This window comes from Spermophilus citellus (genome assembly GCF_964194105.1).
Source record: "Spermophilus citellus genome assembly, chromosome: 1".
NCBI classification, from domain to species: Eukaryota; Metazoa; Chordata; class Mammalia; order Rodentia; family Sciuridae; genus Spermophilus; species Spermophilus citellus.
The window spans coordinates 46,072,402-46,094,993 of record NC_138182.1 but is presented as its reverse complement, the minus strand read 5'-3'; the positions used below and the strand labels follow the sequence as shown (position 1 = coordinate 46,094,993).

The following is a 22,592-nucleotide window of genomic DNA, read 5'->3' as shown; positions in this document are numbered from 1 at the left end:
AGATTTAAATTCTCTTAAATCTGACATTTAAATCATTGTGATTTTAAATATGAACAAGTATTCAGTTTTGTTTTAAATTAAATATGTTTTTTAAAAGCTTTAGGCTTATATTGAGCAAAAGTACACAGAGGACTCTAATTGTATTCATTATTCACATACATCCTTCCTCCCATTACACACATATTCCCCTATTATTAATATTTTGCATTAGCATGGTACTTTTGTTGCAACTGATAAGCCAATATTAATACGTTATTAACTAAAATCCTAGTTCACATTACTCTGTGTTGTGTACCGAGGAGTTTTGACTTGTATCCACCATTATAGTGTCATGCAGATAGTTTTACGGCCTAAAACCCCTTAGGGTTCACCTATGCATCTGTCCTCCCTTATTCCTGGAAACCACTGATCTTTTTTACTGTCTCCATTAGTTTTGTCTTCCCTATAGTATATATTTTTAATTAAGGTCAAACCTTAGCATGAATATTGTCAGTTTTATTTGTTATCTAGTAAAATAGTTAAAAGATAAAATATCAAAGTAAAATAAAATGGTAAAGATTGAAGCATAAATTGAAGAAATAAACATTGGAATTTAAAGTCTTTTTATTTTCCGTGATATATTTTTCCTTATCGATCACATTACTCTTTTTTTGTCTTGTTTTATGTTTGTGGTTTATTGAGTGAGTTGTTACAGAAAAAGAAAGCATAGTTTCAAAGATTTTCATATAATGTCTAAATACACATTTATCTGAGTCTCATGGCTGTTACACAAAACATTCACTGCAATACTACTCTTAAACAGGCCTTTGAAAGCACTCTAAAATCTTGGGAAGATAAACAGAAGTGCGACACTGGTAAGACAGTTCTTCGAACCCATTTGTTCATCCAACATGCCGTTGACCTGGCAACAGAAGAGGTGTCGCAGATGCAGCTGTGCTCCCAGGCTGCAGAAGAGCTTATTACTAGGTAGGAGGTTCTGCCGGCTTTCCAGACCATGAGAATCTCTAGTCTTAGCAAGTTTTGTTTTTTTAATTTGTACTTTTAGTTGCTTGTAGAATCAAAAAGGGGTGCATTTACTGCCTCACGTTTGCCTCTATAACTGCGGTTCTCCTTTATCAAGTCCTCAGACCAGATCTTATACTTCTGGAAACATGATTAATTTACCCTGCCACATGATACTCTCTCCGTTATCATTTCCTCTTTTACATATGGTCTTCACACTCTATTATTCACTTGCCTATTGCCTTATAATTATTAACTAAATGTTCATGGAATGTAGAAAGAAGCCCAAACATTAACCCTATTCCCAAAGAGAGTCAGATTATTAAAAAAAAAAAAAGAGTCCTAGAACCAGTTTCTAACAAGTGTGCAACAGAATTTAGCAACCACACATAAATTAATTTTGGTAGACAGAAAGGAAGAGATAAGAAATAGATTCTGAGTATAAAATACATGAAAATCACTAGAACCAGAAGTGAGCTTCAGAGAAGAAAGACTTCTTGACTTCTCTTCACCTAAATCTTCTCTACCACATGGATATAAATGGAGCTACTTTACTGTGAAGATTATATAATACCTGAAAGGTAAAGCACATCATGTCCAGCTCTACTTTTTGGGTATCATATGATATCTATAATATGATATAATTAGAGGATGTGACAGGTTCCAAGTTGGACTAAAGATTTTAAATTACATTACAAATATTGAGGAGGTGATTTCATTTGCCTAGTAAAAACGGTCATCTGAACATTAATTCTTTCCCATTCTTTGAAAATGAGGAAAACATTTACCCATCTCTGTTCTTTTGATAAATTATCTATTCTCCATGGTTGCTCAACATTATTGATGCTATAATGCTCAGGTTCATTTATAGGTTCCTTTATAATTTGTATACCAATTGCATGATCCTTAAGAATTAAATTCTTCTCTTACTCCTGATTCAAGTGTGTAGGACTTCTGGTATTTTTCTTTTCTTTCTAGATTAAAGATCTTTCTCCTTGAAGATGTCAGAAGCAAAAAGTATTTGTCTACTCTTGCCTTCTTGCTTATCTGCAAACTTTGCATTATTTTCTGATAAACTTTTTCTCCTTCCTTTTCTTTGCCTTGGGGCCTTCTTGGATTTTTGCTTTCCAGAAACCATTCTTAGAGGTTTGACTACTCGAGGAGTGTGGCACAACAGGTTTTGGAGTTGAATGGAAATAGATCCTGGCTCTATCACTTATTAGCTCTATACATACACTCAGTCTCTCTGAGCCTCAACATCTTCATCCATTAAGTGGAGAAAACTAATCATAGCTACCCCTTAAAGTTGTGAACATTAAATTAGATAATGCTTGTAAAGCACTTAGTATACAGATGATATATATGTTCCCCTAATTTGTATACAGATGATATATATGTTGAATTTGAAGTTTCAATAAGTAAAAGTTTCTATTCTATATTTGTGATTCCTCTCTTTCCAATGATACTGCCAAATGAAGTATCACTCCATTTTGTTAGTAGCACTTCAAAATGCTTATTTCTGATTATGAACCTAACATTTTACATAAAGAGTTTTTAATTTTTTGTTGCAATGAGGTCTACATTTTATAAATATATCCTGTGCCCTCCATAATTAAGCAGCCATTTAAAACTTTTTTTTCCTTGCTGATCTTTATAGGTTATTTTTTTCCCAACTACTTGTATACTCCAGGGGAAAAAAATCAGCAATGCCCCCAAAGTTTTTTGCTCACTTGTTTTGTTTTCATTTTTAGGATTTGTGATGCAGCCACAATTCACTGTCTTCTGGAACAAGAACTGGCCCATGCAGTGAATGCATGCTCACATGCACTGAATAAAGCCAACCCAAGGTGCCCGGAGGTGAGGATCTCATGGTAAATTCTCATTCCATGGATTCTTTTGGTATTACACATATGATCTTAATGCTGTAAAATATGCCACATCCTGTGAAGGAAAATGATGTAGTCCGTATGAGTTTCTACCAGAAGCTTTTGGGAAATTTGTCACCAAATTTTTTTATTTTCCTTTTTCTCCCATGTTTTTCACTCCTGTCCTTCAGTTCTCCCCATTTTTTTCTATTTCACTTTCAGTCATTTGCCACCTTCCTTCAAGTCTTTCTCCTTTTAACTGCTATCATCTTTCCTTAGTCCTTTCATACCCTCTCTCCTGCACCTTAATCAAGGCCAGACTTAAAAATCAGTGTACATTCTGTTAGAGATGTTTGCTCACTTTTGAAATTGTGCACTGAAATTACTCCTACTTCATTTGTTTTGCTGAATTTTAAGTTGATACTTATGTAAAATTTTTAATGCAGAAGTTAAATAATAGAAGAGATAGAACATAACTCTCTTAAATTGTAAAACATAGTACAATGGTATAGTATAGAGAAAACTGATAGTGTTATTCTTGTAAGTAAATTGAAGTTACTTAAATTAGCATTTAAGTAAATGCTAGTTCTCAATATTACAATCTAAAAAGTAATTTGATTGAAAGTGAAAGTCAGTAAATAGACCTAACTAGAGTTGACCCTGAACAACAAAAGGGTTAAGGGTACCAACTCCCATACACAGTCAAAATTCTAATTTTTGACTCCCTAAAAGCTTACCTCTTAATACCCTGCTGTTGACTTACATCAAAAGCCAATTCACCCATATTTTGTATGTTATATGTATTGTGTACAGTTAGAAATATGCAAACCATGAGAGATCACATGAGTGATGATTTGCTGGAGAGACATCTGCTCAGGTGGAGGTCATTAGTGTCACATGACATTTTAAGTGGATATTATCAACACTTGAGCCTCCTGCAATTGCAATAGGAAGTGGCTATGAAATTATTATAGTAGGACAGTATTACTAAGGTTAATTTTATGCTGTTTACATTTCTCCCAACAGTGAATGGCATCATGTAAGGTTTGTTTCCATATATGTTGATGGATTTTAACTTTTTATTGGAGATTTGTGCCTATAACAGAATTTTGATAGATTTTTCTAAAAACTGTGATGTGAATTTAAATCATGAATGAATGTAATTTAAAGTATTTACTTACAGTGGAATCCTAGTTTAATACAGAATTATGTGTCTTTGATATTCTTCTTTTCTAGAATCTTACAAGAGATACTGCCACTGAAATAGCCATCAATGTGAAGGCGTTGTATAATGAAACAGAATCTTTGCTGGTTGGGAGGGTTCCTTTGGTAAGAAAAAGAAGTGATTGATAATATCACAATGATGAAATAATTATTTGGGCCTTACCTTCACTAGGGAATGTGCATTCAGTAGATCCTAAGGCAAGAGCAGCCCTCGGGCCTTCATTCTCAGACCTTCCTTTATGCCGGCTTTTGCCTTCCAGAAAATATAGGGCTAAATTTGGAAGTTATGATTCAGGCTAACAGAAGTAGACATTCCCCTCATAGATGTCATTATGTGTGTATATAGCATCCCACTCTCCCAGTCAGCTTTGAAATACTCAGGCTTAATAAAATGTAGTAGTCATTCCTCAGCACTCATTTATGCATAAAAGTAGAGGGAATCATAGGTTTAATGCCCCAAATTAACATTTGAAAAATTATTGACATGGTTCTTCAGATTTATTTAAAGAGGTCACTGTGTAGATGCAGCATTTCAAGAACTAAATTTCAGGAAATATCCCTAGTTTAACTCAGTTTGATCCTGTAAGTCAAGTTTAGGTAAGTCTAAATCTGACACAGTCCACTGACCTAAAGCATAAATGCTAATCCAAAGTCGGTCTTTGTTTAAAAATACCTCACCATTGTCAAATGATCTAGGATGTTGGATCTTGTCGCCACCTAGAGTTCACTTGAGGCATTTTCACGTATGCTGTGGTCCCTGTGTGGCATGCCTAGAGCATTAGCTGTCTTTTCCTTCCTCATAACTATTCTAATTGATAAGTGGTGATCTCAGAACATTTTGTTTGATAGTAATTTCATCTCTGCTTGGGTAAATATACACATAAATAAAGTCATAGAAATCATTAAAGTCATAATATTTGTGCTAGGTGGTGTATGAATGGGAAGTCCTTCCCATAGCCAGCCTAAGTAATCATGCTTGAAATTTCTGTTTAATTGTAGGCCAAAAAAAAGTGCCACTCTTGGAGCATCCTTTGCTCTGAGAGCTTAAAGGCAGGATGAAGGCCAATGCCCTTTCTATATCCTCCTTGGGATACAGAAATACAGCTTCTATGGGACAAAAGGTAGCTGTCTCTACTATGGCCTTCCAGAAAAACTTAGGGAGAAACTTCAGTTATCTCTTGATAAAATCAATGGAAATATCTACTTGGCTGTTTTGGGCACTCCTACTGTTAAACAGAATCTTCTCCTTTTCTAAAATAAGTCCTATAGGAAATCCCATGAGTTGTGACTTGCGTTCCAATTTTTATTTTGAGGATATGTGTTTTTTCTGTTACTTGAATTACATTTAAGATAATTTCTGACAAGAACTAGAAGCATGACTTTGTCCTCAACACCAAAAGTACCCTCTTTGTGCTACTTTGTAATTATCTATCAATTGTATTATATGAAAATGGAACCCCCCCACACGCACACACACACATTTCATTTTCTGTCATTGTCAAATATAAATGTTTGATTTAAAATGTATTGTAGTTAATTTTGCCAACACTCTTAACAATAGTGAAATCATAATAAACATTCGATCATATTTTAAATAACTAAGGTTTATCCTTTATTTTACTTTTAGAAAGAATATTACTAGCCATTTAATCAATTTTATAAAACATATCCTTAAACTAAAATGAAAGTGCTACATTAGGGTAGAGAATCTCCATATTTTTATGAATGACTAGAAAAGGTAGATATCTTTAAAAACCTAGGGGGAAAACAGCAAAAAAAGAATGTTCACAATAAATAATAGCAACATTCTCTCTGAACTTTCAATTCTAAAAGTATATGAGCATGTATATAGGTTCTCTAAGTTTTAAAGTAATTTATGAAAGTACTGGTTAGCTAGAAGAGACCTCAGAAATAATGTCCCTTTGTTCTATTTCTGAAAGAGAAAACTAAGGCTCCTGAAAGCAATTACCCCTCCCTTGTTTGCACAGTTCATTAGTCACAAGGCCAGGACTAGAACCCAATCAGCTGCCCTCCTGTTCTGTGCATAACAGTGTTTACTTCATCTTTAGTCATTTACATACATGCATTTCACTAAATGCTATGAATGAGTTAAAGGTGAATAACAGGTGACCAGTTAAAGTCTCTAAATGTATCCAAACCCTATTCTAGACTATTAACCACTTAGCTTTTTGGTTTTGCCCTGATTTTTACAACAGCTTTTCATCACACATTTTTCTTAGATTTATTTTCTTCTCTTAAACTCATTCTTTTAGTTTTGAGCAGATTTTTTATACCATTTCTTTTTATGGTAAGTTTATGACCAGTTAAAAATATTATTTATTCATAGGACGATCTATGTTAATCAGAAAGATTTGTGGCACAAATCAGTAGAATAATGAGACAGATCACTAGTATAAGCATTAAGAATGGGTAAATAGATGCTTGGAATGGAGGAAGGAGGAAGGAAGGAGGAACAGAGGGAGGGAAATGTTTACTTAGAAACACTAAAAGCAGTACTTTCTCTGTGATATTATTAAAGTCAGGTTAGCTACATATATCATCTCTGGGAATTAAGAATTAGCATAAATCTATCCAGATATTTTTAAATGAAAATATAAAGAATTGTTCTTTTTAAAAAATTCTCTCATTTAAAAATTAGCTTAATAAATGAGGATGTTCACTTTCAAAATAAATTAGTTGTTCTTTTTAAGTTGGTTTCTGAGTATTGTTTTGTTTTGCTTTTTAATCTGCTGGTAAATAGCAGTTGGAATCTCCACATGAAGAACGGGTGGCTAGTGCCTTACATTCTGTAGAGGTGGAGTTACAGAAATTAACAGAGATCCCCTGGCTTTATTACATCTTACACCCCAATGAAGAGGAGGTATGTAAAATTCAGTCTGTTTCTTTATGATTATAGACCATATGACAATAGAATCTGAGCTTATCTTTGAAAAAGATATATAGGGGAAAATAGATTTCCAACACTATTCTCAAATGTACTGTTCTTAAGTAAAGAAGAAAAGGTATTTTTGTGAACACAAGTATTATATGGGAATTGGTAGATTTTCATAAATACATTATGCCATGAGCTTTTTTGAAGAAATCACTACTATTCTACAATATGTAGTATTGATAACCTATTCCTATATTCTCTCTGTTAAAAGTGGACTTTTCTTCTCTTAATATCCTACAGCAATTCCTTTTTGCTCTATTTGAACAGGAGCCTCCAATGGATTGCACCAAAAGGAACAACAGAAGCACAGTATTTCGTATAGTGCCAAAGTTTAAAAAGGAAAAAGTTCAAAAGCAGAAGACAAGTACTCAGCCTGGTAGGTGGTCCACATGATGGGAAAAAAATAACACATTAATGTCATTGAAGTGTTGAAAATGTTGAGAGCCAGATAGTGATGAGCATTGTCGTCATGAATGTACTAAACATCATTGAAATGTATACTTTAAAATTGTTGATATAGTGAATTTTACCATAAAAATCACATCATGTAGATATGTCTAAGTAGTTATGAAGCTTAGAAGGAAATGAATGGCTGCTAGCTTGCTTCTCTGTTTGGTGGATATCATTGTGTCTGTCCAGATGGGACTTTATCTTTCTCAACAGCAACTCAAGTTATCAGTGTGTAACTTGTTTTTCTTCTTCAGAGTCCAAAACTGAGATCACTGTGATAAATGAAACACAGAAACTTTCATTGACTCCTAAATAAAGTTGCTAAATGTATTTTTCCACCTAAAGTTATATCTTCTTTTCTCCTGTTTTAAGGACATCATGTTAACCTGTTGATAATGACCATCAGCTTGTGCTATCTGCATTCTCAAGCAAAATTAAACCTCTCTCTGCTGCTGTTTTTCTAGCTTCTTCTCCATCTTCTCTAAAGATGAAACTTACTATTTTAGTCTGAAGCAACTTCAAGTTCTGTACACATGAGAGCAAATCTTTTTCATAAGTCCTTAGCTTATAAGAATTTTATAAATTTTTCTGAGTTAGCTATCTCATTTTTAAATAATGATATAAAATCTTACTTATGATATTCATAGAGCAGCTACGGAAGGGCATTTAAAAACAAAATACAGCAAATAAGTAGGCTTTTATTAAGCTAATCCATGTTGAATAAAATGTACAAGAATGATTATACATACTGAAAAATAACATGATCAACTAATTTTAGAGAATAGTACTGACAGTTTTTAAACGACATGAAGTTGATTTAACAGCACATTTATTGCCATAATTATCAATAGCAGTAGAATCAATAAAGGCTACACTTAAAGTCAGCAAGACCTTAAACATGAAAGTGAAAAATTGAGTACCCCATAACAGATTTTAAATTCTAATTAGCATTTGTAGCTCATTTCTAACTAAAACCGTTTTCATCCACTGTCTTAAGGAAATTATCAGGGTTTATTCAGACTTGCACCACTAATCCTAACGATTCGAAATAAAATTTTCTGTATGTTTTGTGGCGTGGTTAGTTTTAATGAGGAAATTGAACAAAAGCTGAAGGCATGGTGCTGCACGATAGCCAGTGTCTGTATAGTCAGACCCTTGTGCTGATTGATAGTCCGTAACCTGCATGGGAAAAAAATGGAACTATAGTTCTGTTGAACAACACCTTTGACCTTTTCTTTGCTAGCACTGCTGCTGCACTCTGTTTTGCATCTCCTTTGGCCAACCTTTGCTTTGTAATGCATTGAGCATGTAGAAATTAAGGGGGTTTTGCTCTTAACTTTGGTAGTTCAGAAATGGGGCACTGAGGAAGTTGCTGCTTGGCTGGATCTGCTCAATTTGGGAGAGTACAAAGAAATCTTCATCCGTCATGACATCAGAGGGGCTGAACTTTTGCATCTGGAAAGGCGAGATCTTAAGGTATTTCCTTTGTGCTATTCTTCTGCTCTTGAAATTTTTTCTTGCAAAACAGAATTCTTTCTCCTGTGCTTCTTCTGTTATGTGCTTTCAGCTTGGCTTGTGTTATGCAAATGTGCAGTAATCTAATATTCCCTGTCCTGTGGTCTGAGGTCCTTGTGTGCTTTCTAAACAAGAACGTGTCAGCAATATTTTCTTGTCAAAATCATTCTGTATTATAGCTAACACACTGCATGAGCTTAGTAATTTTTCTCTGCATCCACTTTTGTGACTTTCTGTGCTAATATCTCCAAATGGGTCATGTTTCCATCAGCTCATTGGACTGGATCAGCATGGAAGGGGATAATTGTTGCTGGGAAAAAAACAAAAAAATCTAATATAAACTAAACAACTAAAGACAAAGCCTTTCTATTATGTGGGATATTATGAGAGACTTATAGCAATTGCTACTTAGAGTTCTGTGATTTTGTTTGATTCTAAATTGGCCTTTCATAGGTTGCATCATCAACTAGACCAATTAATTCAAACTCCCTTGAAGCAAAAATTACATATAGCTATGCTAGAAAGCAGTTCAGAGTGTATTTGTTATTTGGGACAGGGAAGGAAAATCATTTATCAACTGTCTGCAGCAATTCCCTTTTCTTCTTTGGGTTGAAACTCAACAGTAGAAACCGCCCAAGTAGCCTGTTTTGTCTGCTAAGAGTGAAATTTTTATCATGTTAAATTTTCTTGCCCCATGCTGCCATTTAAAAACTATAATAAGTAACATTGTTGGAACAATCGACCAAATTTTACAATGTCTAGAATTATGGCAGTAAATTCCTAACATATCCACAAGCTATTGTGCTTTGTCTGTTCAAGTCAGCAGAAATCTTTGAAGAGATAATGGTGGTATAAAATATAGGTCTTTATTGAGTAGTCAGACGGTTTAGCACATCAAAAGGTGAATACCATTTATACCCAAAAATCTTTAGCTGGAATAATAATAAAATAACAGGCAATTAACTTGATTGAGAGATCTAATTCTGGAACAGAACAAAGTATACAGTGGTAGAGTTGAAGCCAAGATTGACTTCAAAACTTGAAATGAGTGCACAAAAATAATAAATGTAGGGGATCTTTTCAGTAAATTCATATAGCTTCTGCTACCCTGGGCAGGCTACAGTACTTATAATGTAGCTATTCAATGTATTACTGTATTGTGCAGTTTCTCTAAATGATATCTGTCCTCTAGAGGCCTGCATCTCATTGACCATAAGTAAGCATACATTCAAAGAAAACCCTCTGTGTATATATAAAAAATACATATTTAAATAGGTCTATGTGCGTGTGCTGTGTGCTATATAAATGCATATATGTTATACAAATACAGGCACAAAAACACAGAGAAACATACATGAACACACTGAATGAAGCACATATTTACAGAATGACAAAACAAATCTCATATGTACACTGAGGAAAACTTGGGTGATAGGACCTGTTTAAGGAAAAAAATAAAATAAGACTAGAAAAGAGATGGTTTAAGAATTATTTTAGTAAACTTTCTCTTTAGCTTTTCATGTTGTTTGTTTTTCATTTTTAATGCAAATTATATTTTCTCCCTCAAAACTTTTTAGAAATTTGTATTGACACTGGCCTTTTTAACTCTGGGTTGTGAAACAGAGTGTAGGGGGGTGGTAAAAGGACATTTTTTTTTTTTTTACAGAAAGAGCCTTCTGTAGCACAAAACCATGAAGCTAGAGAAGTCTCCCCTGACATTCTGTGGTTGTGGCTGTCAGAGCACAGAACAGCCTCTCAATGTTGGTGAAGGATTACCTGCCCCTTGGGTCATCTCATCCATCCCTGTTCCTTCAAATGCTACTTGTGATTTTATCAATGGTACACAAGTTATATCTGTCCCTGCCTGATGTCATTTATGAACTTCAAGATTATGTCACCAACTGTCCACTTGATACTTGAGTATCACACAGGGACATAATTTTGACACATCCAAACCAGGCTCTTGATCTCCTATCCCACTCCTATTGAGCCCCTTTGTCAGTGTTGAGCATTTTAGTAAATCAAGCCTCTGGCTCTCCAAGTGCTAAAGGCCAAGAAATCCAGAGTCTCAAGTTAACACCTTTCTCTTCCTTATCCACGTCCCACAACCTATCAAGCCTCTCACCATATCATACTGATCCTAGTCTGCATTTGTTACTCTAATCTCTCTATAATCCTGCTCCAAACTACTGTCACATCTTGTTTGTGAAAACTCATTAGCTTCCCAACTTGCTTTTTTACTGCTACTTTGTCTCCCCAGTCCATTATCCACATTGCAACCAGAGTGATATTTTAATATCATCAATCTAGTATATCTAGTTTTCTGTTTAAAACCTTTCAGTGACTTTCCATTGCTATGAGAATAAAGACTTGCATGGTTATGGAGGCCTTTGAGATTCTTCCAACTTACATGACCTCTTATAGAGTCTCTAACCCCTCACTGCCTTAAAAATGCAACATGCCCTCTTACTTAGGGATACCCTCTTTTGCTGTGCTTCTCCCCTTTGCTCCACTTGGCTAACTCCTACTGAGAGGCTGGCTTAAATGTTACTTCTTTATCAACAAAAACAACTAGAGATGGCAGAGTGACCATCTAAAGTTGGGCAAAGTGGGCAGGGATGTAGCTCAGTGGAGCTGCTTGTCTAGCATGCACAAGGCCCTAGGTTCTCTCCTTAGCACTGCAAAAAAATAAAAATAAATAAAAATAAAGAATAAATAAATAATTAAAAGAAAGCTAGGAAAGAGAATACATGTCTAAAATGCTTTAACAGATGAAGAAGCAAACTGACCGTAATATTTCCCCTGCTGGAACACAGTAGGAGAAACTGGGGGATGTCAGAGAAAATGGTAAAGTAATGGTAGAGGGAATTTTGTTTATTTTTTTGCTTGGTAAATTGTGTATATGTAGGATAACTGAAAACATATGCTTTCCAAAACTAGGACTATTAATCCAAAGAATGAAAAAGCCAATAGTAAAGAGTATGATAAAAATAAGTATAAAAAAATAAGGGCTGGGGTTGTGGCTCAGTGGTAGAGCATTCTCCTAGCTTGTATGATGCTCTGGGTTTGATCCTCAGCACCACATAAAAATGAATGAATAAAACAAAGATATTGTGTCCAACTACAACTAAAAAAATATTTTTTAAAAAAGTATACAATAATATGTGACAAACAATATATGATATATGATATAAAAAATACAAGAAGTGTTACAGCATAACTTTATCACAGTTTAGCTTCTAGGAGACATGAAAGTACTGAATTCCAACTGAAATAAAATATAGCTAAGAAGGTTATGCCATTCTATGTTACATTATGGAAAACATTGATCTCATTATACCAAAAGATTAACTCTGAGAGCGGTCTACCTCATTACAAAGAAGTTTTTATTCTGGAGAATACAGTGTGTATATGGCCTAAAATAAAATATTTAATTAATATTTAAATATATTTTGTAAGTAGATACCTGCATTATCACAAGTATAAAATATACTTAAATATTCTAATTCAAATAAAAAAACCTAAATAAGACTGTAAATGCATTTACATTCTAAATCTAGATAACATACACTGGTATCTTCCTCTAGGATATGGCCATGCTTTTAAGTCTGATCTTTATCATATACTCAGAACATGTATAGTCACCTTATCTAATTTTTGGATGTCCTAATATCATATGAGAAATTTTTCTGGGTCAATTAAATATGATAAAAATGTCACCTTTTAATTATCTCAAGCTCAAAAATAGCACTACCTTTAGAAAGAATGTTTTCCAGAAGGATCAGAATCACCAGTAGCTTTGCTGCAGTGGAGCTCAAAAAGCTCATCAAGTGTAGGGAGAAAGCATGTGTACATGTGTAGACTTAAACATGTTTGATCTACTTCATTTAAACGTTTTAAAATAATGCTCTTAAGTTACAGAATCACCTTTTCTGACAAGCAATGTGTGGTACCTTGTAATCCCGTTTTTTAGTTGCTATTTACTCATCTTTTTACTAATTTTCAGACATCTCACACTATTTTGTGAAGAGGTTGTTTGACCTCACACATTAACAAACTGATTATTTGTTACACTTACAGAAACTGTAGGGTTTAGAGGCCTTAACTCTTGTAGTTTTGTGGATCCTAGATATTATTTTAGTTGGATGTTTCTCCTGCAATAAGCATTTGCCATGTGCCTACTACACACCCATCAGTCATCTTCATTCTTGAAAGATGAATATTCAATTCTTGGCACTTATAGAAAGGCAGTCCTTTAAGAAAGGAGAATAATAATTCCAAGATACAAAACTATTAGTATTTTGAGGGAAAGCATCAACCAGCAGATACTTGTATTTAAGTAATTTTTACACATATATACATTACAAAAAATAAAGAATATTTAAATTAGATATTCTATGCAAATCAAAGACTCTCGATGCAACTGCAAATGCATTCCAAATAAGTAGCAGGTACTATTGTCTTCCTCTAGGATTAGGCCTCACTGGAAAGAGCTGGGTATGGTGGTGCACATCTGTAGTACTTGGGAGACTGAGGTGGGAGGGTGGCTTGAACTTGGGAGTTTAAGATCAGCCTGGTCAACATAGCAAGACCCCAGCTCAAAAAAAAAAAAAAAAAAAAAGTTGCACAAGAAATGTGTAGTTGTCTTAGAACTAATTGTGGATGCCCTGGTGTCCTACGTCATTCGCCCCAGAGATCCCAAAGGGCCTGTCTTAAAAACAGAGGTTTGGGAGGCAGGGGAGAAAGAAAAACTATGTTCATTTTGACACTTAAAGAACTGCCCCCTTATATATAATTTGTATGCAAATCAGAGGAGTTTATATGGGATGTGATTTTTTTTTTTTACTGATTGATCATTTTTCATTGTTATTTTTGTTTCATTAACTTATTTTTCTAACTATCACTTCCTATATCATTGAATATAAACTGACATAGATGAACTGAATGCTAATTATGTTACTTGCTGGTTAAAAATTTTATCCACAGTTTTATCAATAAACTCTGTCTTCTTTTCTTTCTTCCTTTCTTGGTTCTTTCTTTCTACCTTTTTCCTTTCTTTTCTTTTTTTCTTTTTTAGGACCTGGGGATACCGAAAGTGGGCCATGTGAAGCGAATTCTGCAGGGAATTAAAGAGCTTGGAAGGAGCACTTCCCAGTCTGAGGTGTAATATTGGTGCTATTCCTTGGAAGAGAAGTAATTGCTACTCAATACAAAGTTCTTGGAAGCAATTGGCTGTTCTTGTAGTTTTCTGCATAGATAAGTAAGCACCACTGAAGCACCTCTATGGCTTGATATTTTATTATGGGTGAAATTTTTGATTTGAGGTTTTAGAAAATATTTTTGTGCCAAAAATACATTCCATAAAGCCATTTTCTTATTGTGCAAACCTGATATGTTCAAATATGCTCATAGTTGGAAAAAAGTAGGAGGCATCCGAGATAACTGCATTGTCTAAAAGTGGAATTGCTACTCACTTACTTTCCTTAGATCTGGTCTGATAGAGGGTTCTTTCTGTGCAATCACATAAAGGTGTGTGACTAAAACTTCTTGGGTTTCATTGTTGGAGGAATTGGCTTCTTTCTACAAATCATTGGTTAGGAGACAAAGATATACATTAAGTTGTGTTTTGAATGTTAGATTGGTATTACCATAGGTTCAAAGCATTCACTGGTCAAAGAATATAGTTAAACCAATCTATCAAATACTACAAATAATGCAGATCTTAATGCACGGAGTTCCTGCCTGGATTGTCTTTATTTTTCTTGCATGTCATATTGTAACACTTTGGTAGCCTTAATCTCAGTTTTAGTGGAATTTGATTTATGACTACCCAAGTACCTTTTTGTTGGTTAAGGGACTGAACTTTTCTGTTCTATAATGTGGAATTTTATATAAATATTCTATACCTAAGATTTTGTGAACATGTGTCTGTGCCATAATCAACAAATGATATACATCTTATGCAAGCCAATTTTATTTTAACTTATCATACATAAACCATAGGTATGCACATTCAGAAAATTGTCTGGATATTTTTATAAACTTACATGCTGTTATCTAACAGAACTTATTACAACTTTCCAAAGCAAAATTTCCACATTTTGTTCCTATTTTTTCATTTCATTTTAATAATCATCTAATATTTTGTTTGAATTTATAACAGACTGTTGACATCTAGGAATTCTGCAAGGTCTCAACTGAAATTTTTATACTGATTGGTCACCCAGACTCACCCACTAGTTACAGTGACTTCTGACATGAACTTCCCAACAGAAGAAATTTAAATTCTTAAGGGCTTTCTTCTTATTATTAATAATAATAATTATTATTATTTCACATAATTCTTGTAACCTATCAGGTTGATTTTCTTTCCCTTTTTCTAAACCACTATACATTAGAGTTGCTCATTAGAGGTCAACATTACAGTTATCAAATATTTGAAAGCCAAAGGCATACATATCAAGAAGCCACAAAAATATTCTTAAATAAACTTTCTTTAGCCATTATAATGCCAAGAAATTAATTATACTATTTTTAATGTTCTATGTAAGAAAAATAAACAGGGTACTGACCCAGTGTGACAGTTTTCATAAAGTAACCTGGGAGGTGCTCAATAGCTATATATGCACACTAGTGTACATATACACATATTTGTGTATATACACCTACACACATATACATATTATCTTGAGACATAGTATCATTGATATTTTCTAGACAATATTCCCCAGTGTTTTAAGAGAAATAGTGATCGAGGAGTATTTAAAGTAAACTATTGACAGACATAATTTACCTCAAAGGAACTTAATTATGTGATAGTTTGTTCTTATTTATAACTTGGGTATTTAACTGGTAGTAAAGTCACAAAATTTGGATATCTTAGAAATAAAATAAATGGGAGGGCTGGGAACATAACTCAGTGGTAGAGCATTTACTTGCCTAGCATGTGTCAGGCTGCAGTCTCAATCCCCATCACTGCAAATAAATAAATAAACCCAATGGGTTCCATGTCTGACTTTTTACTTAAGTTGTGGACAAATGGAAATTTTCCAAAGGGAATTTGTGTCAAGTAGTTTAAAGGGGTGGCTAAATTTTAATTTTATCCACTCCTGTGAAGCCGGGGGCCTCCTTTTCCAGTCTTCTTTGTAGTCCCCACCCTATATGTTGTCCCTGCTCCATGTGCTTCCTCCCTTTGAAACTAAAATACCAGGTGCCAGATCCCAGAACTCTCTTGAGACCCTGATCCTGGTCCAGGTCTCAAGAAAGGAGGGGTGAGAGGAACTCTAGTATTAAGACAGTGCTAATATAAAATATAAAAATCTTTATTGATCCCCTCTCAAAAAAAAAATGAATACCTCTTTGCTAATAGAAAAGATTTATAAGCTATTACATGTTATGAATTTGAGTATGATGTAAAGGATTGAAATTTTTCTTGTTGTTTGACCATTTTGCTTAGGTAACATCTTTTAATTTCTTTAAAATCTCAGTTACTAGAATCTTTAACTAGAATTTTCCTGCAAATGGCTCTTGGATGAGGGAAATCCTTTAGAATGACAATATGGATTATTTATTTATTTTTTTGTTGTTAAATGATAGCTATTTTCCCTGTAAGGTCGGTCTGCTTGTCTGCATATGTCTGTGCAGGACTCAGATGACTTCACTGACACCTGTCACCAGCATGGCACCATCAGAGCCTCCTGTCAGCATCACAGAGAAACCATCTTCTTATCCTAGTTGGGGTTTAAAAACCATCAAGTGGGAATTGCTTCTCCCTGGCCTGGGATCACAGCCTGAGGAGTGCAGATAGCTTCTCTGCTTAGATCCATGCACACTCTTACGTTGAGAAGCTCACCCGTGCACTGATTGCAGCTGTAGCTGTCACTGCTCCTCCTCATAGGTTCTCCCACGCCTGGATAATTAGGGCGTAGGTGGGAGAATCACAGCCCAAATCTACTTTCCCTGACTTTTACTTTCCCTGAGGAAAATTGCTTTTCAAAAAGGAAAGGGACAGGGTCAGTCCTAAATAAAATTCCAGACTTCTCAGTATTCCCCATTCATTGTCTCTCCACCTCCCTTTCTCAGTTTCTTTCCTACTTTCTGGCTTTGCATTTTCCCATGCCTAACATAGTAATGGCTGCTCAAAGTCTCACTGCCTTCCCACCATCCTTTGCCAGTCAGTTGCCCTGTGTAAAATGTTCTCTTTTCTCTCATCACCATAGCAGAGTTTTCTTCTCAATCCTTATTCTTAACCCTGTTCTAGATGGGGTCTTCCTACCTAATGGGTTTATCTGGGTAACTGAGGTGGAGCATAGGAGATTGGCTAAGCAGCACAGCTGAACTTTCTCCAGTCCCTCACTGTACTGTAAGCCAGTAGCAATCCATCTGCTTAGTTTCTTGCCCCTGTGGCGTGTTTGTTTATTCATGACAAGTCACAAGGGACATTTCAGAAGACTATGTACTGAGATAAGTAAAGATTACTGATCACTGTCCTTCAACTTGTACATTTTCATTTTCTCTTATCATTAGATTACCCTGTTGCCATAGTACATGCTTGAAGACACATAGCACACACATTAAATGAATCATTAGGTATGCAAAAAAAAAAGATCAAAATGATTACAAGTAAAACAAATGTGTCATTTATTCCCTCAAAGTAGGCGTGTCTTGCTAGATTTGGATCTGTGTTTCTTACACTAATTTATCTTGATTTTCACATGGCTAATAATTTCTTAAAATGGTGCCTGAAAATAATACATTCTTGGCCCCTAAATGCAAATTATTTAATTCTAAAATAAAATATTTCCCAATGACTTATTGTCAGGAATCCTTCACTTAATAATTCACATAAAATTTAACAAAACATAACTGCCTAGAGATTCTTTTTGTGTGTGTGTCTTCGGTCATTACTTTTTTATTTTTTATTTGTTTTTTTTTTTAGATATACATGACAGAATGTATAATAATATGTCAAAATACATCTACTGCCTAAAGATTCTTAACTAATTTTTTATAAATAATGATGGCACTATTTTAGACTCTATGGGTTATTTTTGACAGGAATACAAGTTATGACTTAGCAATTATAGGAGCTCCCTCCATACAATACTTCTAAAGTAAATAGACTACTATATTCAGCTGGGCTAAAAACGTAGTGAACTTTCACGTTGTTAGGATTTGAGTCTTTTAATTAAACCATGAGAACGATACATCTTTCACCTTGATGCCATGGATCCTTCCCACCATCCCCACCTCAATGAACTAATTTTACATTTTTTCAGATGGAAGTTGGATAGACAATGAATTTAGAGTTGGATAATACAAGTGGCAGTTTTAAAACATCAAGTTCTCCCCCAGGACAGAAAGAGGAAATTGAGAAGTAGAAATTCCTCCAGTAGGAACCATTAGCTACTGGATTCACCCTCCCTGGTGGCTCCTACAACTTGGCTGCCACACTTCTCTCACTGCTCCACTCCAAGTGCCATGAGGCCTAGGTCTTGACTGTTGCCAAGGAGACATCCCATGACTGACTTTGTATAACAGTCTCCATGTCATATCAGTAATAGGGTGCCTCCCTAAGGAAGCAACCAAATCTTTAAAAAGGTGATGATTATTGGCTTCTACAATAAGCAAAGCCTAAATTTTATTATCTTTATTACTGTTTTCTCATTTTTCCAAGTTTTGTTTAGAGATATTTATATCAGAAGAAAAGAAGTACAGAGGTTTATCATTATAGAGAAGAGAGATTAAAGACAGCTGGACTGTACCTATTTGTATAATTCTGTCAATTTCAGGAAAAGAAGCTTAACAATAACTGGGACTACATTAACTCAGTAACAATGTTTAAGATAAACTCCATATTACAGTATGTAAGTTAACAATTCCCTTTATGTAACTAAGTATTCTATTTACATTATTTATATACTCTCCTAATTTCTTATGCACTTCCAAGTTTTAGTTGGAAAAATAAAAACAAAACCACTACTTAAGACTTTTTAAAACTACACATAAAATATTTCATTTTAACAACAAGTTATTCACTGTTTAGGAATTTATAGTCTGGGTATTTCATAGTAACTGCATTTCAAGAGTAAATTAACCAAATCTAACAGAACAGAGTTACTTTTAAAATTCATTAAAATAAAGGGGTTTCATACTCAGTTGATAATGCTATTAAAGTAGGATAATGCAGTTAGATATACAAGTTAACAGGGAAAAAGACTATATCTTGGGGCCCTTAATGTTTGATTGCACTATTGTTTTACACAACTTAGCCATATCTATTTCTATACTCTAAGTATTAAACTAATATGTAGCTAAAGATTGCTTGCAGTTCTGGTAACTGGTAACTAGTGCTGTGAAAGATTTTGGTATTGTAACATTCCCAGTTTTGTGAGTTATATATTGTATATTGAAGATGACTAGTTAATTGGAGTAATATATTTATCTAGAGCTGGGAAAATATGGTAATTATTTTCAAATCTTTAATAAGTTGTATTAAACTTTTTCTTTCTCTTATGCAAGGTTAAAGTCTTACTTTTTGTTAACACGTCTATTTATACAACAGGTTCCTCCTTTTACTGGTGTTATTAATTTTCATACTAAAATGTTTCTTACCCTTTTATATCAAAATAATTATCTCTCTGGTTATTCAAATTGCCAGGGTGTATTTTAGTTTGCAGGACTTTTGGCAAACAAGATATTTAATAACAAACAAAAGCTCTGTATATTTTGTGGCTTTAAGGGCAAAAATTTTACCTTTGAATTGTTGTATGTGAGACAATGCTGACAACAGCAACGTCAATCATAGGCAGTATTACTTATAACCATTGGAAGGTTTTCACAAGTTGTATAAATCAGTTCATTTATTTATTATGTTGTGAAATGTAATCTTTATACAAAATGCATATTCTAGCTCTTTTCCTTTTTACTGCTGTTGCCTAGAGTGAAATAGCTCTGTTAATGATTTACTTATATACTTGAAGTACTCATTTCTGTCAAACAGATGCCCAATTTTTTTTCTTGTAAAAACTGATATTCTTCATCATAATAGATAATTGAACAGTAGGGACTTTTAAAAAATGATTTTCATGTCTAAAATAAGTATCAAAGGGCATAAAGCCAAAGGAAATGACCAATGTTAAGAATTTAATAGAGCCAAGGGATTCATTATGCTACAGTTTACCAATATATAACACGTCTTCACAACTTTTTTCCTGTGATGAATTTTCAGTATTTGTTATAAGAGATTATACTGCCAATACAACATTTAAATGAACATTGAGAATTTGAATTCCCCAAAGTATCGAATACCTCTAGCAGTCAGGTCTTGGTATATATTTTTTAACATTTTTGCATTGGACTATGAGCTATTTTACAAATAGTAACCATGGATAATGGTTATTTGTTTCTGTCAAATATATAAATGAAATTTTAATTGAGTTTTGAATCATTTCTATTTAAACGTGTTCTCAATTACATTGTTTAAAAATCCAACTTTTAAAACACAATAGCACAACTTAACCCCACAGAATAAAATCACCTGTTTTCAAGGAAGTAAAAACAAGGGGAAAAGGAAAAAAAAACTCGGTGTGAAGCCGTGTGGTATGCCAAAGAAATCACTTGAATAACCCCTAAATTCCACTGTTTCATTCTATTTTACAGTGGGCAAGGTAGATGAATTATCATATATTTAAGAATTTATATTAGAAGATTAAGGAATTAGTTTATTATCATTTTTAAAGACAGGGTTTTATATTAATTTTACAGTTGCACAAGCAATTATCAAAAGTGGGAAAGTGAAAATATGTGAGAAACATTATATAGACATTTTAAGAGATGGGAAACTGCTGATAGTTTGACAAAGATTTGGGAATAGTTTGAATATAGTTATTTTTCAGCTTATAGAAATACAAAGCACATGCGAGATATATGGTATGGTGGGCATAATACCACAAAACAAAAAAAAAATGGCACATTGACGATATCAGAGACTATATCTAGATTTTATCAAAATAGCTAGTGAATTCAGGGATCCCATTTTACTGGTGAAATTTAGAACTTTGAAGGAAGTAGTTAGGATGACTAATTGTTCAAGACATTTGATATAGTCCACACAAGTGTTTATTCCATGGGACAGATGTCTGTGCTTTTTCAACTTAGTGAGAGTCTCAGAGAAACTAGTCCAAAGGGCTTAGCTGTTTCCTAATAAAAGAACACTGGGTAAATGTGAATCAGACCTACACCATGCAGACCAAAGAGATTTTCATGCAGTTGTTAAGCCCTAAAATTTGTTAGCAATGAGTTTTCATTTAAAAGAGCAAAAAATCATTAAAAGTTGTAATCTTTGTAAAGATCTACATTCTATAATTCTAGAGATGGGAATATTGTCAGTTTACCTGATTCCACAACTGACTTCAGCAGTGGCTCATCATGACCTTTTCTATAAGCTATATGTTTTGGTGCCTCTGTTTTCCCAATTAGAAATGCCACATGATATTGCCAATTATAAGTACGTGGTTAATTTTTCTGCTATCAAAGGAACTATGTTAAGTGTGAATCATAATTAAACTTGTCATTTCTTTTCTACTATCATTTATATCTAAAGAGAGACATATAGCATGAAAATTAAAAGTCAAATTTATACCATTTGGTGTGTCTTTTAAACGTGAAAGCAAAGGGCTGGCTCATAGCTCAGTAGTAGAGCACTTACCTGGCATACTTGAGTCCTGGATTCTGTCCCCAGTACTGCAAAAAATTTAAGGGAAAATGAAGTTAAATTAGTACCATCTGTGGGTTGTAGGCATTTTCATCTGTATGCTACAGGGTCATATTCGTTTTAGGATAAGCTAACAACTTACTTCTAAAATCTTTAAAAATTTTTGAGTAATTTCATTTTTTCTATACTTTCCCCAAACAACTATTTTATAGAGGTAAATATATATATATATTTTTTAATTAAGGTCTTCCTATCTTTAATTCTCTAAGGAGAAAATTATCTTTAAACTAGTTTTTCCCTGTGATGTTACTTCCTCAAGGGTAAGCCCATTCTGAAGGGTGCCTTTGATCTATAGCACAGGTCACTAAGTGCATTTTCAGACTGTGGAATAGTATTCTCTCATGCAGCACACCTCCTAAACTTCCCATAGAGAAACTAAGCCAGAGGTTGTCTTAATTGTTGCCATAATAGAAATCTGGGCACAATTAAGGTAAATAAATGAAAAATTCAAATAACTTGGTTAAAGTAATTATATAAGGATAAGTGAATGCTGACTTTATTTTTGCATGACATTTGAATTCAGTCACTATCTGATTCTTAACGTGAAGCTTTCTTTGCTAAATCTTGTATATTATTATATTTATTATAGCACAATGTTTATTATAGCACAGTGTTTATTATAGCACAATATGGTAACTTGAAGCTCCTGTAGCAATCCCCTCCCCTAGAAATGTGGAATTATAAGAGGCTATAAGCTGTATGACATAAAAGAAAAGACCTAATTGGAATTTGTCGACATGATATTTTGATCTGTCTTAATGATACAACTTAATTTTCATGAAAACAGATCTCTAAATGATTATTCCAG

The 22,592-nt window shown here is 33.9% G+C and overlaps 1 protein-coding gene across 6 annotated transcripts in view; it reads left to right on the top strand.

The window, feature by feature from the left end:
• The window catches only part of DGKH (diacylglycerol kinase eta), a 195,969-nt gene extending 173,949 nt beyond the window's left edge, over nt 1–22,020 (top strand). For 2 of the 6 annotated variants that reach the window (XM_081284538.1, XM_081284537.1), the window contains 7 exons: nt 803–966; nt 2,754–2,859; nt 4,104–4,196; nt 6,853–6,972; nt 7,312–7,420; nt 8,840–8,970; nt 14,087–22,020. In XM_081284538.1, coding sequence (XP_081140664.1) covers nt 803–966; nt 2,754–2,859; nt 4,104–4,196; nt 6,853–6,972; nt 7,312–7,420; nt 8,840–8,970; nt 14,087–14,176 — 813 coding nt within the window. In that variant the 3' untranslated portion in view covers nt 14,177–22,020. The other 4 variants (XR_014020872.1, XM_081284540.1, XM_081284539.1 and 1 more) reach the window with 4 other exon arrangements.
• The last annotated feature ends 572 nt before the right edge of the window (nt 22,021–22,592 follow it).